This window comes from Xylona heveae (genome assembly GCF_001619985.1).
Source record: "Xylona heveae TC161 unplaced genomic scaffold L228scaffold_4, whole genome shotgun sequence".
Classification (NCBI taxonomy): Eukaryota; Fungi; Ascomycota; class Xylonomycetes; order Xylonales; family Xylonaceae; genus Xylona; species Xylona heveae.
Genome location: NW_017264196.1, coordinates 431,911 through 446,389, shown reverse-complemented (window position 1 = coordinate 446,389; position 14,479 = coordinate 431,911). Strand labels below are relative to the sequence as shown.

General features: G+C 50.0%; 5 protein-coding genes across 5 annotated transcripts; 2 read left to right on the top strand and 3 right to left on the bottom strand.

Annotated features, from left to right (window-relative positions):
• Positions 1–508: 508 nt before the first annotated feature.
• On the top strand, positions 509–2,299 carry L228DRAFT_107130 (cyclopropane-fatty-acyl-phospholipid synthase). The gene is made up of 4 exons (XM_018328918.1): positions 509–900; positions 961–1,023; positions 1,079–1,717; positions 1,777–2,299. The coding sequence occupies exons 1-4, from the start codon at positions 643–645 to the stop codon at positions 2,170–2,172; spliced, it is 1,356 nt and encodes a 451-aa protein (XP_018188810.1). The 5' UTR covers positions 509–642; the 3' UTR covers positions 2,173–2,299.
• Positions 2,106–3,724, bottom strand: L228DRAFT_229082 (ribonuclease H-like protein). Its single transcript, XM_018330493.1, has 2 exons — positions 3,152–3,724; positions 2,106–3,027 (listed from the first exon to the last, which is right to left on the bottom strand). Exons 1-2 carry the CDS (start codon positions 3,616–3,618, stop codon positions 2,427–2,429), a joined length of 1,068 nt encoding a protein of 355 aa, XP_018188809.1. The 5' UTR covers positions 3,619–3,724; the 3' UTR covers positions 2,106–2,426.
• A 429-nt stretch (positions 3,725–4,153) lies between these two features.
• L228DRAFT_237836 (FMN-linked oxidoreductase) lies at positions 4,154–5,732 on the top strand (the record flags this gene model as incomplete). The annotated part of the gene is made up of 2 exons (XM_018330979.1): positions 4,154–4,621; positions 4,689–5,732. 2 exons carry the CDS (start codon positions 4,154–4,156, stop codon positions 5,730–5,732), a joined length of 1,512 nt encoding a protein of 503 aa, XP_018188808.1.
• A 749-nt stretch (positions 5,733–6,481) lies between these two features.
• Positions 6,482–8,236, bottom strand: L228DRAFT_245992 (pyridoxamine 5'-phosphate oxidase). Its single transcript, XM_018332297.1, has 2 exons — positions 7,847–8,236; positions 6,482–7,779 (listed from the first exon to the last, which is right to left on the bottom strand). Exons 1-2 carry the CDS (start codon positions 7,920–7,922, stop codon positions 6,812–6,814), a joined length of 1,044 nt encoding a protein of 347 aa, XP_018188807.1. The 5' UTR covers positions 7,923–8,236; the 3' UTR covers positions 6,482–6,811.
• Positions 8,237–9,577: 1,341 nt separating this feature from the next.
• On the bottom strand, positions 9,578–13,486 carry L228DRAFT_237834 (pentatricopeptide repeat protein; the record flags this gene model as incomplete). Its single annotated transcript, XM_018330978.1, has 1 exon — positions 9,578–13,486. The coding sequence occupies one exon, from the start codon at positions 13,484–13,486 to the stop codon at positions 9,578–9,580; it is 3,909 nt and encodes a 1,302-aa protein (XP_018188806.1).
• Positions 13,487–14,479: the final 993 nt, after the last annotated feature.

Genomic DNA, 14,479 nt, shown 5'->3' with positions numbered 1-14,479 from the left:
TATTACTTCGAGATTGACACGCGCAGCTTGCTTTGAGAATATTTATGGGTTTCTTAGTCTATTTGCAGGAATTTTTTATTCGATCAGTCTTACTCTAAAAGGTCGTTCGGAACGATGTTTGCGCCGAGCTCTCAGGACGGAGAACGCTGCCGTTGCTGCGCGCGACTATCAGGTACAAGACGTCATGACTTGCTTCAAGCGGTAACTAACGCAGCATCTAGACGGTCTCAGCAGTCACCACAAGTGCCTTTACCTTTGCACTCTGGTTCATTCCCACTGCGAATCTGTTCAGTCGTGGTCATCAAATCCCGATCTATGACATCTGACAATAAAGATGAGCAACCCGACTGGCTGCTCGGCCTGCGGGTCTCTAGCACCAGCTTGGGGCACCCTTCCAACAATTGCACCTCCAGTGCCTAAGCTCGTGAGGGCAACTGCTCTTGTTTCCGATATTTGTTTAATGCTTCTCCAGTCTAGCGCACGGTCCGCCAGAATGAAACCTTTAAATGACGACTTCTCCATGTCGGCCGGAGTTAAACTCTCAAGCTTCTGCCGACTCCCTTTGCCGCTTGCGGCGCTTTTTCTATTAATCCAAAAAACCCTCAGACCCTGCACTCTCTACTAAAACAAACAGCTTCTGCTATGGCTATCGCAGACTCCGTTTCCAATAGGTTTCAGCTTCTGCGAGCTTATACCGCTGACATAGCGTGGGAGCCCTTTCTCCAATTCTCACGGAGAGCAGTCATTTCTCTGTTCTCTCGTATACGGCGGGGCAACTTGGAACTTATTGATAGAGATGGCTCAATTACAAAGCTAGGTTCCTCAGGGGACACTCCTTCAGTGCGATTAGCTGTGAAGGATGAGATATTTTGGGTGCGATTGCTCTTGTATGCCGATATGGTATGTCCGGGCTTCTTCCATGGATGATATGTAGTCGGACTAATCAGATAATGGGAACAGGGCTTTGCGGAGAGTTACATGTTGAATGAATTTGATTGCTCTGATTTGGTTGCATTTTTCCGAGTAAGTTCTCAGCAGTTGGCTCATCCGGTTTTTTCTTGAAATTGACGTGCCCCAGCTATTCATCCGTAATCGCGAGCAACTGTCTAATGGAACAACTCTTTCGTCGTCTCTCATGTCAGCTATAAATGGCATCGCCAGGAAATCCAATACGCTGTCAAATGCTCGACTTAATATATCTGCGCATTATGATATCAGCAACGCCATGTTTGCAGCATTTCTATCCAAGGATATGACATATTCCTGCCCTATATGGCTGCCAATCTCAGATCCAAGACATGTCACGGAGACCCTTGAAGAGGCACAGGAACGAAAGCTGCAGCGGTTTATTTCGAACGCACGGATAAAATATACAGATCGTGTGCTTGAAATAGGCACTGGTTGGGGATCTTTTGCCATTGCTGCGGTCAAAGCGATTGGATGCCGAGTCACGTCTTTAACCCTGAGCATAGAGCAAAAAGCTTTGGCAGAGAAGAAGATTGCTGCTGCTGGACTGACAGATAATATTGAAGTGATTATCTGTGATTATCGTGCCTTGGAGGTGCCTGACGAGGGACCATTCGATAAAGTTGTGAGCATTGAAATGTTGGAGGCCGTGGGGCGCGAATATCTGCACACGTATTTTGAATGTATCGATCGATTGCTGAAGAAGGACGGCGGCATCGCAGTGTTCCAGTGCATAACAATGCCGGAATCGGTATGTTTATCTATCACGGCACCTGCTTGCTATTCTCAAAAAATGCTAATATGCAATAGCGGTATGAAGCCTATTCTAAAGGCGAAGATTTCATCCGCAAATACATCTTTCCTGGCGGCCACCTGCCAACCGTGACACAACTGACTGATTCAATACAACGCGGAACGGCTGGGTCGCTCATCATAGACTCTGTGGAAAACATAGGCCCACACTATGCCAAGACATTGCGTTTATGGAGAGAAAACTTTATGCAGAATTTTGCATTACAGATTCGACCTGCACTTTTGGAAGAACACGCTGGAATGACCGTGAACGAGGTTGAAGTTTTCCGTCGCAAATGGGAATACTATTTCACCTATTGCGAGGCAGGCTTCAACACAAAGACGTTGGGTGACGTAATAATAACGGCTAGCAGAGAGGGCACGATGGAGATGCTAGAAGATGTACCGCTCTAATTAAATCAATTCTGATCCTTTTATTTGCAAAATTCAGATATTATTCCAATTTCTCTTGAACGTTTCAAGTATTGACTTGCGCGAATGATGAGATTGAAGAAGCGGATAATTGACCAAATGAATGATCTCATTCTAATATCTAACGCCACGCGGCTCGATGCAATTGTAGTGTGTAATATAAAAACAGGTCCAAACTATGCAGCCTCAACGCCCAGAAATGATTTAAAAACTCTTTACAAACCCCCGCCGTGAGTTTATTTCTTGCCCTTCTTCTTCTTTTTCTTCTTTGCGTTATTTTTCTTTGACCCTTCTCCGTCTTGGCCGGCTGCAGCTTTTGCGCCAGGAAACTTTTTGGCATTTTCTCGGTCGAATGCGTCTTTAAATTTTCTGAAGAGCAGCATGGTCGCGCGCGCATCTTCGACACTAGAATGTTCTCCGCCTTGGATCTCGACACCAAGCACTTCTCGAGCAAGTTTCCTCAGTCCCGGCGTCTTTCCCATTGCCAGTTTCCGGAACTCGGGGAGTCGAGAGGTATCCCGCAAATCCCTACGAGGATGACTGAGCAAGAGCACTTCCAAGTCATGCTTGACCGCATGTCCGATAAGGATCCGACCCTCCATGATCTCAGAGACTTCGGTTTGTACGGTCGCGAATGTCCGCGCAGTCTTCATTGATGCGGGCGATACACCGCTGATGGGGGTACGCCAGTCTGTGACGCGCTCTTGAGGGATAACAAAGCTGTCATAGATTTGGTGTCCGTGATAGTTTACGATACTGACTCGAGCGAGAGCAGAGCGGCCTGATTCGACTTCCACCATTTCGCAATCGAGAGATATGTATTTTCCTATTTGCGCACTGATCACATTTAGCATCCGTCGTACTCTACCAGTATCCTCGGACTAAGGTGAAAAAATTGTCACATTGTATTGAAGTCCTAATGTGATCACTTTAAGAAGGGAAAAAGCAAGTGCATACTCACGTCTTTGACAACCCTTCATTGACAACATCCTTTGTGCCTCCACTGCCAGCAACCAGAGTCAAGTTTCCGCCATAGGCCTCGGCGAGAGCCTTTGGAGATATGTCATTATCTTCGGCCCAGAGTGCGAGGGAAGCAGATGGCTTGGCCTGCGCATCGTTCTTTGCGCCATTGACTTGTTGCGACTCCTCCATGCTTGGCCGGTTTCGCTTTTTAGGTACTGTGGAATCGGTATCTCTTCGTGTGCGCTTCTTAGAAGATTCTGCCTCTAATTCAGAGGAGATTATTTTTCTTTTCTTGCTTTCTGACGACTTTATACTCGTCGAACCAGGCTTTGTCGTTTTCGAGGTCGATTTGGGAGCAGGCTGCTTTTTCGTCTCGTCTTTTGGTTTTGACGGTGATTTGCCCTTCTCCGCTGCCAATTTGGCCTGCAGCTGTTTCCAGTTGCTGGAGAGGTTCTTTGAATCCATTGCTTGAAATATGATTATCGTATCATGATCGTGTAGATTGTATGCTGTCTTTTTGGTTTTCTGGAGAAGAAGTGGAAGAATGAATGAGTTATTCTTACACTATGAGATGAACTAAACCAGACCGCCTTCGTCTAGTTTTGGCTGAACCGGCAAAATCAACCAGGAAATCTTACCACCTCAGCCCAAGTTTCTCTCTTCCTGAGGCACCGTGGCGTGATGCCTAGAAAATATAAATAAAGGCCGAAAGATTCGCACAAAAGCAATTTTGAAAATTTGGCTTCAAAACTTTAAAACAAGCACGGAAATAGGTATGTGGAAAATTGGCTTAAATGCTTAAAGGACTTTCCCCCATTGTCATGCCTGATCGGCAAAACCCCCGTCTCCCCCCCATGTCAAATCCACCTCCAACATCTTCGTTGATTTGTTTCTTTGATTTGGATACAGCATAAAGTCCACCACCACTCTCGTTCTTGTGCATACTACTTTAATTGGTGGATTCTAATTGATTGCATCAGCTAATAAATTGCCAGCCAGCATGGCAATGGGTCAGTCGCTGGCATCACGGCCGCTGCTCCGGCTCGCGGGTCGTCAATCCCGCAACTGCCAGCAGCTGTCTCTACGTCAATTCCACCAACTGCGATCCTCTAGGCCATCAATTGCTTCTACCAGATCAACCGCCTCCTCCGCTACTCGCTGGACAGCCACACGCTCTGCCTCAACCGGCGCGGCAGCGGCAGCAGACGCACGGTCTGGCATCACGCGAGTCAAGAACCTGGTGCTTGGGACAACAATCCTACTCTTCTCAACCGCCGGATTCTACTACTTCACCGACACTCGGGCGAGCGTACACCAATGGCTCGTGCCGCGCATAATCCGCACGGTCCTGCCCGACGCCGAAGATGCGCACGAATACGGCAACAAGTTGATGAAAGCCATGTGGGACTTTGGCGTACACATCCGGGAGCGCGCCAGCCCTGACAATACCGGCGAGCTCAAGACTGAGGTACTACCCTCCTCATCTTTCCCCAATACCTTATTAACTTTGTCCCTATCTAACAACAATTCCCTAGATCTTCGGACACACGATTTCCAACCCCATTGGCACCTCCGCCGGTCTTGACAAGAACGCAGACATCCCCGACGCCCTCTTCGCTCTGGGCGCCGGCATTGTCGAAGTCGGCGGAACCACCCCCAAACCTCAACCCGGAAACCCATCTCCACGCCTCTTCCGCATCGTGTCCCAACACGCTCTCATCAACCGGTACGGCCTCAACTCTCTGGGCGCCGACGAAATGGCACGGCGTCTACGCCAACGCGTCCGGGAATACGCATACAAGCACGGTCTCGGCGCCGACGAAGAAGCCGAGCGTCTCGTCCTCAACGGCGCCGCGGGCGTCCCGCCCGGCTCCTTGACCGCCGGTCGACTCATGGCGGTGCAAGTCGCCAAAAACAAGACCACGCCCGACGAGGACATTGAAGCCGTCAAAGCCGACTACGTGTATTGCGTGGACCGGCTGGCCAAATACGCCGACATCATCGTGGTGAATGTATCCAGCCCCAACACGCCCGGCCTGCGCACCCTGCAGCGCGTCGAGCCTCTGACCAAGATCCTCACAGGGGTAGTCAACTCCGCCAGAGCCGCCGACCGCGCCACCAAGCCCGCCGTCATGGTCAAAGTCAGCCCGGACGAAGACTCGGCCGAGCAAATCAGCGGCATCTGCGAAGCCATCTACGCCGCCGGCGTCGACGGCGTCATTGTCGCCAACACCACCAAGGCTCGTCCCGCCGCGCTTCCTACCGGTTACGCTCTCCCCGCCAAAGAACAGGAAACCATGAAAGAACAAGGCGGATATTCTGGGCCCCAGCTCTTTGAGAAGTCCTTGGCCCTTGTCAAAGCGTACCGACGCGCCCTCGACGACCATCCCGCCAAGGATGAGAAAGCAGCCAGCAAAGTCATTTTCTCGTCCGGCGGTCTGACTAACGGCCAGCAGGCGCGCGAGTTGCTCAATGCCGGCGCCAGTGCCGCCATGTTGTATACCGCCTTGGTGTTTGGCGGTGCGGGCACGATTACTCGGATCAAGAAGGAGCTGGTGGAGCAGAAGCAGGAAAAGTAGTGATTCTGTTTTTCTTTTCTCTTCTTTTTATCTTCGTTTTCTCTTTTTGATTTCCTTTTCTTTTATCTTTTTCTTCTGATTTGAGAGTTTCTCATTTCTCATTTTCTTTTCCTTTTTTTTCTTTTGTTTTCTTTTAATTTTTATCTTCCTTCTTTTGTTTTGTTTTGAGAGTTTCTCCTTCAAATTCTCATTTTAAGATTCAACTTTTATATCCTCCAATTTCTTTTCCATTTCCTTTTACATTCTACACTCCATCCCGTCTTCTTCTCCATTTTTTCCACTTTTCATTTCGTTCAATGTAAAGTTCCACTTCCATCGCTTTTACTTTTTGAAGATTACAGCGCATAGCCGTCTAGAGTTGATCAAAAGAAACAAGAAGCTAGAACATTTTTGCAAGCAAAGATTAAAGCGACGGCGAGAATACCAAGATGAATAAATAAACAATACAATGCAATGCAATACAATACAATATAAAATTCTATTTCCTAACTAGCTTTTCCAACTGGTAATAACTACACTACTATAGGTACCTAACCTTTAGGTACAGAAGTGGCTTCATGCCAAATGTGTATTTTGCCAGCCCCCTCGTTTTGCTCCTGGCCAAGGTAAAAAGGCAAAGATGAATGAATATGAAGCGAAGGAATACTCTGGAAGAAATGAGAGAAGAAGAAGAAGTACGAGAAAAAAAAAACAGGAGAGAAGAAGAAAAAGGAAAATGAGGAAATGAGAAAAGGAAAAAAAGAAAGCAAAACGGGTATGTTGAATGCCAAAAGACGCTCAATGCATATTGTGCTGCACTATGCTGAAGAGTGCCGAACAGTCATGCCTTTAAAAAATAAGAAAAGAGCAAAAATGAAAAAGCAAAAAGAAAAACAAAGGGATAAACAAGATGAGGAGCAAGTGAGCAGTAAAAGATGGACAAATGAAAGCAAAAATAAGTTTGCTCTATAGATTCAGATCACGCTTAGTACCCTTGCTTTCCCTTCCCTTCTCATGGTGTCGCCACAGCACCGCGCAACCAATTGATCCTGCTACCACCACCAAGGCTATATATTCTGTCCTGGACCCATTACTCTGCCTTAAGGAGACAACCGTTCAAGGGTCCAAGGGGCATCGTCCTCGCCCAGGTCAAGGTCACGCGTATACCTGAAGCGGTCGTGGAGGCGGCTATTTCGGCCCTGCCAAAACTCCACCATGTCCGGGACGATGCGATAGCCGCCCCAAAAGTCCGGGACGGGGATCTTTTCGACGCCCTCAAAGCGCTGTTCGACCTCGCGGACGCGGTCCTCGAGGATATGGCGGCCCATTTCCTCGTCTGGTTTGCCATTGGCATCTACGGCCACCGCAGCGGCAAGGAAAGCGGCTTCTTCGGGGTGGGGGTGGTGAAGAATGTCTCCGTTGATTTTGAGCTTGGCTGCTTCTTCTTCAGGTCCAGATGCACTTATGGAAGCTTCCTCGATTCCAGGTTTCGCTGTTGTCGCAGAGGAAGAGTTGTCAGGGGCATGCTTCCGCTCCTGCTCTTCAGCCTCGGCTTCCACTTCAGCTAGGGCGTCTACTTCCTTTTTCGTATCCTCTTTTGACAAGAGCTTTCTTCTTCCAAGGACTTGGCCCTGCTCGCTTGCCCACGCGCCAATCCGGCTGCCTCGTACGCGGGTATCGTAGTATCGCTGCGCCTCGGCTTGATCGATGCGCTCGACTTTACCCTCGATGCGCACCTGCCGTTCGATTTCGCGCCACCAGAATGTCATGCTGGCGAATGCATTTGTTCGGATGTCGTGCGACTTGCGACTGTGTCCGAGGTTGCTGTACACGACGAATCCCCGCTCGTCGAGTTCCTTGAGGTAGAGTACCCGTCCGCTGACCCGCCCAGATGGTAGGGATGCAGTGGATAACGTGAGTGCTTCTGGAGACGGAATGCCCGACGCTTGAGCTTCGCGGAACCATGCGTTGAACTGGGTCAAGGGAGAGGCTGCGAGAGTTTTGGCAGAGAGGACGCCTTTGGTGAATTGTGCTGCTTGTGCATGCGTTGTAGAGCCGCCAGGCGCGACTATTTGCTATAAGTATTCACATTTACGGAGGCTCTGAAGGGCGGGGAAAATGCTACAAAGACATACAGATGAGATGTTTGGGTCCTGCTGGATGCGCTGTCGAGGCGTGTGCGGGGTTAGGCCCATTTGCTACCGAAGACATTGTGCGATGCTTTTGCGGAGAAAGTGTGGACAAAAAGCGATAACGGCCACGTATATAAAGAACTGTAGAAGAACCAGTTGAGGAAGGTAGACGTGCTGGCCTGTTTGCTCGTCCTATTATTGCTGGAACCGGCGCTGATAAACGTTGGATTCGGATCGGCATGCAACTGTTGTTTCGTGTACCCAAAGACGATTCAGCAGTGGAAATTTATGGTTTCCTTCTTCCGTGTTATTTCAATGAAACGGCGTAATGACACGGGAAAGCGGACAATGAGCATAAGGATCCCGGGGACTGATATTTATGACACTTTGAGCTATCGTGACTGACTTTCTCGAAATCGAATGACGCGTGGAGTCACTTCTATGTCAGAAAGGTACTAGCGCGGGGTAGATGGGGTGAACTCAAAATGACCAAGATTAGATTCATCTAAAGTATCTAATCAATCTTATCTGGGATCACCACCTATTCCAAAAACAAGGATGTCTACGATGTTAACAAAGCATATGACAAGAAAAGTGGCCATCAATGGTTAAATTTCTCCATTTATTCCTGGTATATAATTTCTAGATATTCGAGTAGAGATGATCTTTCCTGTCAACGTCGATGACGCATCCAAAGCAAACAGTTCCTAGCCTAGTGTATCGCGACCTCAGTGCTTCCCTTGCCTGTTTTGGTCTGCCCTTGTTGCCGCTGGTTGGCTCAGAGCGATTTTTAATGAAGAAGGTAGTAAAAGAAATCCAGAGAAAATAAATACTATCCATCCTCGTCATTGTGGAATGGACAGAAAAGCGAGCATTAATAAGAAAATTTAGAAGAAACGAATATGTGAGAACAAAAGAAAGAGAAACGTGGTATAGTAATACATGTAGAAGATGGAAAGAGATGGTTCATGACCAATCAGCAGAATCAGAGATCTCTGCCAAGATCAGAAGTGTTGGGTGTTAAGCCCTCAGTTCAGGATATCAGCCGGCATCTCAGCCAGGCTTCATTTAAAAATTTGTAAAATGACGCAAGCCATGTGCAAGTCATGGATGCTGTACGAGAGCAGCCTTTTTCAGCAAGACATCTCGAGCTCGATAAAGGGAAAAAGAAGTCGTCCAAGGCTGTAAAATTCAAACATGTAACAAAATGAACACGCAAATCCGGTTTGAAGAGATGAAAATCCAACGGCGCCTGCGCCAGATGCTCCGTTCGCCATACGCTGCTCGCATCGGGAATCAAAATTGAAGCAAAGAATAACCAACATCTCGAGTCCCTTACGACTTCTGTTTTAAAATTGAAGCAAAGAATAACCTGTCAACTGCAGTCCAAGCGACTGCCGACTGTGCAGGGATAGATGGCGGGTTTTGTCAAAGTGACGTTGGGTTAAGCAGGTGGAATGACGACCCCAGCTCAGTCACTGTACCGCCACTATGTTCTGGACAAACAATGGGACAGCAACAGAAATTGTCTCATTGTGCCCGATCATTGGCTTGGTCCGTACTTCACACGTACACAACATGTCTGTCCAATATCTGGTTTTGCTAGGTTGTGATTGGAGTGTAGAAGCCCCAACGAGCAGCTCAATGCAAGATGCAAAACGAAAATACACCAGGCATCCAATCGTGTTCGGAAGGTTATTTTTTTTTTTTTTCCCCTTTTCAATGTCGTGTCGCTTACAGTTGTGCCATAGCTTCTGAGGTAGAACCGGTTCCACCGCTGACCAAGTCTGTAATTTTGGCTGAAACGGCAGCAGGGTAGCCACGAGAGAGCATCTCTTGTGCAGTGACCTGGGCCTTGGCTCGGTCTTCGATCGAGAGGTATGCACGGATCATCGCCTCATACGTGCTAGGCTCCCGCTTGGCAGAGCCCAAACTGTTATAGATATCCTCGGAGCGGGAAAGATTTTTCTCTAGTGCCCAGCCATGAATCAAGGTATTTGCAATATAAGGAGTCATCTCGACGTTACGGGCGTGCATGTCGTTCAGCAATGCTTCCGTATCGACGACGCAGTGGTTGGCTACCATGGCCTCAAAGAGAGCCTGATAGAGGCACGCCTGCAGACGAACGCGGCCATCAGCAATAACCTGCTCAAACACTGCGCGGGCTCCAGCCATGTCATGCAAAACGCAGCCCTTGGCGTGGATAAGCGAAGCAAAATGGACAGCTTCTGGCGCGACGCCATTGCGGCGCATCTCCTCGATGACGGCCTCGGCGGCCGTCATATCGACAGGCTCAAGCGTGGCATAAGAATCAACCAACAACTTGTACGTATGCAGAGTTGGCCGAATGTTCTTCGATTTCATCCGCTCAAAGTAAGCCATGACCTTGGTCCGATCCCGTTTGGTGGTCAAGAAAAACTGCATCATGCTGTTATAGGGAGCGGGTCGAGGTTGATAATTGGGAGTAATTTCCATCTCCTCGAAGAGCTCCTCGGCGAGCTTTTCGTCGCTGACCCGGCAAAGTGCATTGACAATGGTACCGTATGTGACGCTCGTAGGGCGAATGCCAAGAGCGCGCATCTCACTGAAGTAGAAGAGACAGTCATCAATTCTGCGAGCCTTGCCGAGTTTGCCAATCAGAGCATTGTACAAAAACGAGGAAGGCTCAACGCCTTCCGACTTGGCACGCAGGAAAATGTTGACAGCCTCTGTTGCCTCGTCAAATGTCTTTGCAGTGTCTTTCAATGTGGTGATGTACAAACCAAAGGTGTTCGCCGTCGGGGTGGCCCCCATGTCAAGGAGTTCTTGGTGATACTTGGCAGCGGCAGCGCGATCGCCGAGTACAAGAGAGCCAGCGACCATAGCGTCCAAGATGGACACCCAGCCGTAACGAACAACTCGGTATTCTGTCAAGAGAGGCACATCATGGCGAGCCATAGCCAACACCTCGTGCATGGTTTGAACGCGGTTGTCCCGAGCAGCGGCTGAGATCAATTTTGCATAAGTGACGTACCGAGGGTGGCGACCGGCCCGACGCATGCTCTTGACTCTGTTCAGGGTTTCCTCGAGACGTGCACTGACTGAACCATGACCTTTCTCCAATGTTTCAGCGATAGCGACGGAGCCTTTGAAGTCAGTAGAAGCTGCATGCGGGTCAAAGGCATCCTCGTGGGGGCTCGCCGAGAATCGTGAAGAGACCTTGGGATTGGACAACGGGGCCAAAGCAGACCGCGGAACGAGGTATTCCCGGAAACGGTGAAGGAGATCAGGGCGATCCTTAGCAATGAAGCTCAGGGCCTGCTCAATCAATTGGGCTGTGCGCTTGTCAATTGGCATACCACTCGACATGGTAACGTCCAACAGTTGAGCGAAGCGCGAGGCGGCTGCAATGTCGGCCATAGGGCCCATGAGCATGCCCGATTGGACCTGGAGAAGCAAAGTCAGGTCCTTCCAGCTGAGCTGGGCAATGCCCTCTGCCGTAAATGAGGTGAGTGCCTGATCCGCGACCGAGGTGACCAAGCCACCATTTTCTACCATGGCCCAGAGAAGACTCATGCTTGCATTGACCGGCGGAACAATGCGCTTCTCGCTCAAAAACCGACCAATGAACTCGATAGCCTCATCGATTTCATCAACCAGTTCCGCCTTGGCCTGAGGGGTGCCAACAGAAGCTCGTGCCCGAGAAAACATCTGGCGAGCCTGCGACAGACCCTCATCAATGTGACCGCTACCAATGAGCGCCACGGCATACATGGCAGTGGGTTCAATAAAAGCCGGAGTAATGTGAGCATATGACAATAGAGTGCTCCAGTAGAATCTGGCGGACTCGACATCACCCCGACGAACATTAAGCGCCAGCATTGCCATAGCTGGGAGGGGAGAGCCAGTCTCATTGAGAGAAAGCTGAGCAAACACTTTGCTTGCCATCGCAACGTCGTTGTTGTCTGCAGCATTGACGCAAACATCCGCGAGAGCCCGGGCACGAGCGCTGGAGCTGAGAGGATACTTCTCGACGAGGTTCATTGCCTCCGAGTATGCATGCCTTTCAAGACGCTCACGGACTAGTGCTTTGAGTACAACAGCGTCGTGTAGCGAAGCCAGTTGAGCCTCTCGAACATCCTTGACAGGGGCAAACGAGTCGACTATCTTGTCGAAGAATCGGAGTCCACCAACAGCCCGGTCACACGCGGCGTAGGCTTTGATCAGTGCAGCGTACACCTCGTTATCGTCACGGTCAATCAGACTCGCGGCACCATTGTCATTAGCAATGGCCAGCGCCTTGTATTCATTGTAACACTCGACAGCGCTACTCAGGTCGCCAGTCGAGGCAAAACCCTTGATCATGGAAGAAAAGACCGTGGTGTGAGGGATGACCTTGGCTGATTCCAGGTGACTGTAAATTCTGATCATATCTTCGATGCGGCCATGCTCGGCGCACGCCGAAAGCAGCAGACGATAGGTCTCGGGTGCAAACATGCGGGTTTTCCGGCTGGCTGTGGCGGCATCGAAAAGGCGGATTGCAACGCCAAGTGAATGGTCCTCGGCGAGAATGTCAAATTCGGCCTGGTGCGAGTGGAACATGAACTTGCCCGCCTCCTCCATGCCGCCAAAGCGGCTCCGCTTCTCGACAAGGTCCTGTTGCAGGCCGGCCACTTCAAGCGTACGCGACGCCAGGAGATCAATCAAGATGGTGTAGGTTTCCGTGCTCGGCGCCACACTGCGACGAAGCATGTCCGCATAAACCTCCAAGACCTTCGGGACCACTTGGTGCTTAGGCTTGGGGAGATGGATGGCAGCGAGGAGAAGGGCATTGTATGCAGGGGCCGTGGGCAGGATACCTGCCACAAGCATGGCCTCAAACACGGCAGGGATTTCGGCATAACGATGGTTGCGCGCGAGAGTTGCGACATGCTCGGCGTAGGCCAGCGAGGGGCTGTCCGAAAAGGACGTCTGAGAGGTACTTGGACTAATCGAAGAGCTGTGGACATCGGAGGAGACTGGACTCTGCGTCCGAGATTGTTCGACAGCGGCCTCAGGTTGAGCGGCAACGGATGGGTTGATTGCCTCTGAATCCGCGGCAGCAATGAGCTTGGACACTTCCTCCACCTCCTGGGCCAGGGCCGCAGGGTCGATGGGCAACTCACCGGCCGCATCGGCCTGCTTCAGCTCATCGACGGCACTGGTGCTATAGGAACGCTCCACTGATTTTCTCTCCTTGCGACTTTTGCGCGGCTCTGCGCTCTCCAGGGCTGCCTCCTCTGTAGCATCAGCCGGGCCACGTGCAGCACGACGCTTGACTAGTTGGAAATGTCTCCATTCTTCCTCTGCCTCGGCCGGATGAGCCTGCACCCAAGCAGCGTGGTAGGCAGCAAGCCCCTTTTCGTACTCCCGCGAACCAGCGTGGGAGGACTTGGAACTTGTTGCGGCTCCACTCGAAGACGGTGAGTGTGGTAATGCATTGGCAATCTGTGAATGGTTCTTGCCGAGTCGGCCGGGGCCATGGGCAGTTCCAAAGGCACCAAAGGATGTTGTTGATGAGGCATAAGAGGATTGCGAAGCGGCGACTACGGATTGTGCATATCCATGGGTAAAAGACTTGACAATGCTCTGTCGAGTGAGGTGGGTAAAAGGTTTGAAGACCATGATGGGCCAAGAGAAACAAACCCCTCTTAACGAGGAGTGGGCTACCTGTAAGCCGAACACGGACAGTGAGCTAAATGACCTTGAAAAACTCCGGCTGATAGATGGATGATTTCTGGGGTGACTCACGTTTCAAATGTCACTTTTATGACTGCCCGAAGGCGCATGTAAGACCAGAAGCCTGAGGTATCAGTTGTGCAATGATCGATATCAGAGGTACGGTTGCCTCTAGAGATGAGCTGCAAACATTCGTGTGTAATCGAGATGATATGTTGGTGATGGCTCTGATAGGTTCGTAATTGGGAAAGCCAATTGGTAATACAAGATTAATCAGGCGCAATACTGAATTTCGAACAGAAAGTAGAACGCGTCGAAGTGAAGTGAGGAATGCTGATGAAAGGCGTTGAAAAAGAGGGAGCCTGGAGGGTAGTCGTTTCCTTGGGCAAGCGGGCTCGGGGGCAGAAAATGGTAGGGCGAATTGAATTGGTGGATGAATGGAAGTCGGAGTTTGACAAGATCCGACGCGTGGGACTCTTTTTGACGGGAAGAACAGGGACTGTTGGCACTAACATTTTAGATTTACATTGGGTAGCCGGTAAATTCGTCTAGTGACAACTCTTCTGGTGGCTGCTGACGGGCACGACTGGGATCCTGGGATATGAGAAATGATGACGAGGCCACGTTTTCACTCGTTGGGGAGTTTCAGGATGTCCTCTAGAGCTTATTCATGCGTCTGGAGTACGAAGATAATTGACTTGATGATAACGCACATTTGACTGATGTAATGGCCATCGTCACTGCTACGGGCTTAAACATTGCGATCGACTCCAAGGGGAGCATAAGGTAAGGCTGCAAGCAATGGACACGATCAATGGAAAATTTGGAGCGGGCAAGATGGAATCAGGTATGGGAGAGTTACCCAATTCCATTGGTGACCAATTGCTTCTTTTCATCCGTATACTACCCAATGTAATGCTCAAAGAGAAGCTAATTTTT